The sequence below is a fragment of the Motacilla alba genome, chromosome 2 (genome assembly GCF_015832195.1).
Source record: "Motacilla alba alba isolate MOTALB_02 chromosome 2, Motacilla_alba_V1.0_pri, whole genome shotgun sequence".
Taxonomy (NCBI): Eukaryota; Metazoa; Chordata; class Aves; order Passeriformes; family Motacillidae; genus Motacilla; species Motacilla alba.
Window position 1 is genome coordinate 60760328 of NC_052017.1, and position 8200 is coordinate 60768527.

At 57.0% G+C, this 8200-nt stretch overlaps 1 protein-coding gene across 1 annotated transcript; it reads right to left on the reverse strand.

Annotated features, from left to right (window-relative positions):
• Window positions 1-3757: 3757 nt before the first annotated feature.
• SOX4 (SRY-box transcription factor 4) lies at window positions 3758-7056 on the reverse strand. The gene has a single exon (XM_038129370.1). The coding sequence runs from the start codon at window positions 6057-6059 to the stop codon at window positions 4755-4757; it is 1305 nt and encodes a 434-aa protein (XP_037985298.1). The 5' UTR covers window positions 6060-7056; the 3' UTR covers window positions 3758-4754.
• Between the last annotated feature and the right edge of the window lie 1144 nt (window positions 7057-8200).

An 8200-nucleotide genomic window follows, 5' to 3' on the forward strand; every position in this document is an offset into this window, starting at 1 on the left:
ACTGGGGTGAAGGCACAGCAGGTAAGGAGCAATTTTTCTTTGCCCTGTGTGCTGAAGCATGGTTACACCTGCCGGGAGCAAGGCTGGGGCCTCTCAGGGCAGCTTCGGCAGAAGCTCTAGCAATGGTGGCAGGGGAGTAGGAGGGAATGACAGCTACAGCAAACTTGAGTAGGAGATTCCACAAAGCTGTTGAAATACAACATATACCTCTTCATAGGCATCCACCACTGGGGCCCACATCCAAGAGATGATCCAGTGTTAGGCAATCCTACAGTCAGACACCAGTTGCGATTCCTAAAATCTACTTTTCTTTTACATTAATCTTCATTCTAAAATCCTTGCAGTAAATTTGCTTTCTTTCACCTTTGCTAAAGGGCTCGTACTTTTCTTTCCAAAGCAATTACACTGGAAATATGGTCTATTAGTTAAAAAAAAGAAAAAAAAGGGGGGGGGGGGGGGGGGAAGAGGGAGTATCTTTGGTGATATATCCTTGTGAGGCTTTGTTCTGGGTAGTTCCTGTAGTGAGAGACTTGTCTTATTACAAGCAGCAAGGAACAGAGAAATATTTGCTATTTAAGTATATATGCCCATATGCAACTGTTGTGTAGCCTGACTTCCTGAAGCTATCTGGAAACAACAACTTGTGTCACCAAAGAGTCCCCAGAGAAACAATCTGTTTGCCAACACTGGACTTTATTATAATGGAGAACACAAACCACACAGGCAGGAAACCATAAAACCCCTCAAGCTAACTGTAGCCAACGGCCAAGGGGCCAGGAGTGGCAGCGGGAACCGGAGCCAGGCAAAGGGAGGGATGCAGTCCCAGGCCTGTTGCTCGCAGTGGCTGCAGCTGGATGTTGTCGCCCGTCCCATCACCACCCCTGGCCGTTTCCTCCGCTGATTTTAATCAGTGCCCAGACCCAAGAGGAAGTTAATCACTAACCACACCGCCTGGACACAGCAAGATGCCCCGGCCGGGCGGGGCTGGACGCCCTCCTCCGGTGGGCTGCCTATCCGCCCCCACCGCGCCGCCAGGGCCGGGCGGGGATGCTCCGGGGGACACGCGAGGCCACCGGCACAGACATCGGATTTGCAAATGACTCTGGACAGGAAAGGCGTTGTATGCAAAGGGGGCTAACCGGGAAGGCTCCCAGGCAATGAGTGGCGTGGAGCTGCTGATGGGGTTTTTTGCAAGGCAAATACAACCCAGGAATTCACGGGGATAAGGCAGAGCAAACATTAACCTCCCGCGCCGGTGGCTTTGCGAAACAGCCGCTACCACGGCTCTTTTAGCTTGCTGCTCCTTTTTCATGGAAAAAGAGTTCGTGGCTCAAAGCCAGCTGTAAATTAACAGCTAAGTGAAACCATTATGTCAGTGGGATGCGTTAATCGGTTTACAAAACACTGCTCGAGGTACGATGCATATTCGTAGGCAGGATGGGAATGCAGGCGGGGACGTCGAAACCCAGCGGGGTCACCGGCCTCGGCCCCGTCTGGCGGCCAGCGGGGAGGAGGGAACAAGGACCCCCATGAGTCCCCAGCATCCCTACAGCTGACGGCCGCGTTTTTGCTTATGCTCTGCCTTAGGAAGTGTTCATTAAAATGCCCCGGAGAAACTATTGTGGATGGGGGGTGGGCGGCGGGGCCCCACTGCCGCTCACTCGTTCGCGCCGGCCGTTCTAACCCCAACCGCCCAGGGCTGAAAGGAAAACATGAGGGGAGGGGGAATCTCTTTAAAGGGAAAATCTCAACCCGCGGTCCTCCAGGGCGAGCTGCTCCGGGAGGCGAGGCGAGGGGAGATCTGGACCCCTTTGCCCTGGAGCCGCCGAGCCCGGGCCCCGCAGCTCCCACCGGTACCGGCGCTCCCCGGAGGCAGCCGCCACTCCCCGGCCGTGCCCCGGTCCCGATCCCGATCCCGGGTGGGCGGTTCGGCAGCGCGGCCGCCCCTCCCTCCCCGGCCCCTCCCGGCGGGGCCGGCCGCTGCCGTCCAGAGAGACAAAACACACCTGCCCCGAGGGGGCTGAGGGCGTAGCAATGATGACAAGGGCAGCCCGGTGTTAGGGTTCAGTTCCAGCTGATTTTATTTCCTTCCCGAAGAAAAAAAAAAAAAAAAAGAAAATAAAAACAAACAAAACAAAAAAAAAGAGAGGTTATTTACAGAAGGTATATCAACAATCTGACAGGCAGTGAACTTGACATGGTTAGCTGGCATGATTTTTTTTCTTTTTTTTTTCCTTTCCCCACGTTGTGTTGTGGGTGACCGTAGACCCAAAAAAAAAAAAAAAAATCTACACAGCATATTGCACAGGATGGATGACCAAAAAAGAACAAAAAAAAAAAAAGAACAAAAAAGTTAAACCCTTAACGGAACCACCTCATTAGGCAGACGTCCTAGTGCCTGTCATGTTATATTAACATACATAAACACACAATCTTCTTTTTTGCTTATTATAATACAGACTTAAATGTACAAAGATGTTTTCACTTTCTTCATCTTAAACACAACAGCTATAAACCTGAATACATATGCTATCATCATGCCATAAGAGACTAAAACAATTATATTTAGCGACAAATAGAAAGGATTAAATAGTCAAATACAAGAATGAAAAACGCAGTACATAGTGTCGCGAACTCAAACCGGCATTTCGATAGATCCAGTGGTTTAAACGGCACGTTTTTGCTTAGAAAAAAAGTGCAAAAGATGTGGTTTACAAGTTAAAGGTACAGGATCCCTTCTGTGTAAATGCACCAGTTGCTTCACTTCATCCGGGGACAGGTGGCTCCCCAAAACGGTAGCATACAGTGTAAATCCCTTCCCCGGGCCCCCACCCGCCCCCTCCGCGGAGAGGCGGGGGGCTGCGGAGCGGGCAGCGGCGGGGGCGGTGAGGGATGCTGTCACTTTAAGATGCCTGCAGATTGGAGTGTAAACATGGACAAAATAGGGGCTGATTCGTGGGTGTGTGAGAGTGTGAGTGAGCGTGAGCGAGCACACGCGCGTGAGATACTAACCAGCGGCCCTGTTGTTAAAATCAGGAAATCCAAACAGCGATTTACACCGATTTACACCCCCTTTATATATTTTTTACAAAAATACACTGAGAAAATAATCAAACGTTTTCATCTCTCTTCTCTTTTTGTTTTTAAAAGTGTCAAAAGTCTACATTTAAATATAAAAAATTAAAAGTTAAAACTCTAGCCCTTCAGTGAAGGAGACATAAAAATGGTGCGGGTAACAACGAGAACTACCAAAAAAGGACAAAGAAATACAAAGTCAAAAATGTTTGGCCAGTATAAATACGTCCACTTATAAAATGGCATCCGATTACATTTACAAGGAAAAAAAAAAAACCAATACGAGGATGGAGCATCGGTGAGAAAAAACAGTCTTTTCATTTACAGTTATAAGGAACAAACACATACATACTCTGAGAAAAATTTGGTCCTGAATTTTCATTTTTTTAAAGTCCAGCACAGATTTGAGTTGCGTTTGAATCCTTTAAAGAGTTAAGAATGAAAAAAAGCTGGTGATATTTTTGTAGGAATCAAACATAGCGCCATCTATCTGCTTTTATATTATCCTAACACTAGTTTTGTTTTTTTTAAACTGTTCAACAGTCTTACAGAAATCTTGAAAAGATAGTATAACATGCTATATTAAACCCCACCAGTGAAATAATCCAACACCATCACGATTCTGAGTAAGAAGAAAAAAACTACTTTTTTTTTTTGTATTTTCGGGTTTGGGTTTTTTTCCTTTTTTTTTTTTTTTTTTTGTTTTTTTGCAAAAGCCATCGCCCTCAGTTTCCCCTGTACCACATCATGACAGAAACTGTTCCCATTCGGTCTGTTTCAAAAGAAGTTTTCAGTGTTCTTGAAGTTTCAGCCTTATTTTTCTCTCTACATATTACATGAGGTGACTGAGAAAAACGCTGCCGCCACCTTATCTGTACGTGCAAATCCATTTCAGTTTATTATTATTTACTCCCACTGTATTTCCAAGACAGCTCTCAAGTGTAAGTCTGGCTCTTCTCCGCTTAACTAGGGTATCAGTCCAGCTCCATCCTCCTCCTCCTCCCAGCATTGCTGCCTCTTCTCACCGCAGAAGAAACCGGGACAGGATTTCTCCCCCACAAATGTTAACCTTGCAAAGGATTTGGGTGGATTTTCTGTTCTTTTTTTTTTCCCCCAAGCAGTTCTGATCGCTCTTTCATTGGAAAGGGCGAATGCTCAAGACATCCAGTGCGCGCTCAGCACAACGCATCGCTCCCCCTCCTCTTTATTCGTATAAAATGGGCAGTAACAAAGAACCCAGAGGTGTGTGTGGTTTCCCCTCCCTCCCCCTTTCTCTGTCTCTCTTTTCAGGAAATAAAAAAAGGGAAAAGGACAGCGTCTCGCTCCCGCCAGTCTCTCAAAAAGCACCGTCAGGCTCCTCTCTCGGAGGGGGTGTGTGCGGGTCCGTCTGCAGTCGGAGGAAGGGGACTGCTGGCCTTCCCGCAAGGAGAGGGCGATCCCGCTCCTTCTCCAAGCTCAAGAAGCAGTCTTTCAACAGCCCCCTTCCCAGAAACAAGCAAAACACTTCCTCCCCCCCTCCCCCAAAAAAAAAAAAAAAAAAAAAAAAAAAAACCAAACAAAACCCAAAACACAAACACCAAACAAAACAGAAAAAGACACAAAAGCGCCCGGCGGGGTGGGCGAGTCCTCCCGACAGCCACGCGCGCCGGCGCCTCCTCCAGCAGGGCCCGGCTCTCGCCTCAGTAAGTGAAGACCAGGTTGGAAATGCTGGACTCCAGCCAGTCCCCCGAGATCATCTCACTTACCTCCGGCGTGCAATAGTCCGGAAACTCAAAGTGCGAGCCCGAGCCAGGCTCGAAGTTAAAATCCAGGTCCCGGTCGAGCACCGAGGAGCTGAAGCTGCCCAGGGACATGCTCTCAAAGCCGGGGCTGGGGTTCAGGTCCAAGAGGTCGTCCTCAAACTCGTCGTCCGACGAAGAGGAGCCGGAGGAGGAAGAGGAGGAGGAGGAGTGGGAGGACGCGGAGGAGGAATGCGCCGTCGAGGGGGCCGGGGAGGAGGCGCGCAAGCTGGTGTAGCTGCGGTGATCCGAGGGCGAGCCGGAGCCGGAGGGCGAGGGGCAGGCGACGCCGCCGCAGTCCCCGTCGGGCCGGCCCGCGCCGCCGCCCCCCTCCTCGTAGAGGCTCAAGGGGTCGCCGGCCTCCGCCGAGCTGCTCAGCGTGGGGCTGCTGGGCACGGCGCCGCCGGGGGAGGCGGAGGCAGCCGCCGCCTGGCCGCTCCCGAAGATGTAGACGCGCTTGAGCTTCTTCTCGGCGAGCGGCTTGCCGGGCCCCGAGGGCGCGCCCGCCGCCCCCCGGGGCTTGTAGAGCGCCTGGTGCTCGGGCGGCAGCAGCGCGGCCGAAGGCTCCCCGGGGAACGGGGCGGCCTTGCCCCCCGCCGCCTTGCCGTGGGGCTTGCCGCCCGCGCCCGCGCCGCCGCCGCCTGCGGGGGAGGGCTTGGAGCCGCCGCCGCCGCCCTTCTTCGGGGCGGGCTTGGCGGGGGCCGCGGGGCCGCCGGAGCCGCCGCCCGCGCTGCCCCCGCCGGCGCCGCCCCCGCCGCCCTTGTCCGCCTTGTCGCCGGGCTTGGCGGAGCTGTTGCCCGACTTCACCTTCTTCCTGGGCCGGTACTTGTAGTCAGGATAGTCCGCCATGTGCTTGAGGCGCAGCCGCTCCGCCTCCCGGATGAAGGGGATCTTGTCGCTGTCCTTGAGCAGCTTCCAGCGCTTGCCCAGGCGCTTGGAGATCTCGGCGTTGTGCATGTCGGGGGACTGCTCCATGATCTTTCGCCGTTCGATCTGTGACCATACCATGAAGGCATTCATGGGCCGCTTTATGTGCCCGCTGGGTGTCTTGCACCAGCTCGGGTCATCCGCCTTACCCCCCGTGGAGGCGGTGGAACCCGGCGTGGGTGAGGAGGCGATGCCCAGCTCGATGCCGGCCCCGGAGTCGGAGGTCTCGGCGGCCAGCAGCGCCTCCGTGTTCTCCGCCGTGTTGGTCTGCTGCACCATCGCGGCGGCGGCGGCGGCGGGGGGCTCGCCGGGGCTCAGCGCCGCTCCGGAGCTCAGCGCCGCTCCGGCGCGGGGCACGGCGCGCAACTTCTCACAGCGGCACCGGGACGGCGCAGCCCCCCGCGGCCGCGCCCCCGCTCCCCGCACCACTTGTACTTCCACACCGACGCCTCGTCCCCGGCGGCGCGGTCCTCTCCCCCTCGAGGCAGCGGCGGCGGCGGCAGCAGGAGCAGGAGCGGCGGGGCCGCCCGCGGTCAGACAAGAGTTTCTGCAAAAGCAGCGCCGCGAGCCGCCCGTCCAAGTTTGCTTTTTTTTTTTTTCTTGGGGTGTTGGGCTTTTTTGGTCTGGTTTTTTTTTTTTTTTTGGAGGGGGGTGTCGCTCTGCTTTTTTTCCTCAGCACATCGGGTTTCCCCCCTCCCCGAAGCAGCCGGTCCAGTTCACAAGCGCGTTCCGCCTGCCCGCGGCGTTTCAGGAGAGCGGCACTCCTGCCGCCGAAAGTCTCTCAGCGCTGGGCACGGCCAGCGTGCACCGCCGCGGGGGAGGGGGGAGGCGGCGCGCCCCCGAAGCCCCGAAAATCCCGGCTCCAGGACCCGTGGTGGCGGCGGGGTCGGTGGCCAGGAGTTTGTGCAGGTTGGATTTGGCAGTTGCGAGGTACCGAGCGACAAGGACACCCCTCGGGATAAGGCAAAAAAAAAAAAAAAAAAAAGAATAAGAAGGCAAAAGTAATAATAATTGAAAAAATCGCCGTAAAAAAAGGAAAATAAAAAAGCGCTCGTGCATGAACGAGTGTGTACGTCCCCCGGCAGGAAGAGCGGCGAGCCGGGCGCCCAGCTCCGTTCTCCTCCTCGTCCTCTGCCGACGGCGGTGCTGCTGCTGCTGCTCCGCGCGCGCGGAGCCCCGCGGAGCCGCCGCCGCCGCCCCCCGCGCTCGCCCGCCGGGCGCTGCCCCGCGCCCCCCGCACGCCGCGCTCCGCCGGCCGCAGCTGAGAGCGGACCCCGCGCCCGCCCCGCGCCGCTTTATCCTTTCGCAGCCCGCCCCGCGGCCAATGGCGCGCTGTATCCAACGCCCTCCGCGTGCCAAGCCCCGCCCGCCTCCCCGGGATTGGCGGCCGGCGCGGAGCGGTAATAATGGCCGCGTGCAATGGGAAGCGCCCGCGCTGACCTCATTCCCGGCGGCGGGGCGAACTTTTTAAAAGGGGCAGGAGGGCAGCTCCGCGCGCCGCCCCGCGCCTCGCCGCGCACGTGCCCGCGACCACCCCCCCCCCCGCCCCCCGGCCGCGCTCCTCCCTCCCTTCCTCCCTGCCGGGGGGGGAAACAAAAATGGGGAAATCAGCAAAAATCATCATAATACAAATATTAAAAAAAAAAAAAAGAAAAAGAAGAGAGAGAGGGAGAGAGGGGACTCAAGGCGTCCCGCCCCCGCGCGCCGCGGCTGCGGAGCGGCGAGCGGGGACACCTGCCCGCACAAAGGGCCGGGAGGGCGCTCCTGCCGCCCCGCAGCCGCCGCACGCCCAGCCGGCAGCGCTGCCCGGGCAATGCCGGAGGCCGCCCCGTGCCCGTCCCCACGCCCACACGCGGAGTGTCACGGAGGGGTCGCCAGATCTGGAGAAGCGCCTGCGAGGCGCTGCCGTCACGCCCCCTCCGCCACGGAGCTGGAGCGGAGCGGAGCAGGGGCTGGGACGGGACCGGCGGCGGACACCGGGGAACGGCGCTGAGTAACCTCTGCCACCCGTCCCAAATTGCCCGGCGCGGAGCGAGGAAGAGGTGTTGCCCTTATCGCGTTTTTACCCTCCGACCCCTCTCCTGCGTTTCGCTACCTGCCGCTCCCGCATGCCGCGGTCCCACCGAGACGCCCGATCCTGGGGAGAGGCTGCGACTGGGGGTCCCGGCCCGGCCCCTCCGGGTCCCCAGAGAGCGGGAGGGGCCGCGGGAGGAAGAAGCGGTGCGCAGCCAGCAGGCAGGTACCGGCCCTGGGGGGAGGTGCTGCCGTGCTTCTGCCAGTCCGCCCCGCCGAGCAGCACCCCCCCCCCCCCCCCCTTCTTTCTCTGGGGTTCTTCCTAAGGTGTAAGGTACTTTTCGGGTATTGCTGTTTGGTCTCATGTGCCCCTCCCTCTGTCCTGCCACAGTCAGTAACGAGGAAAA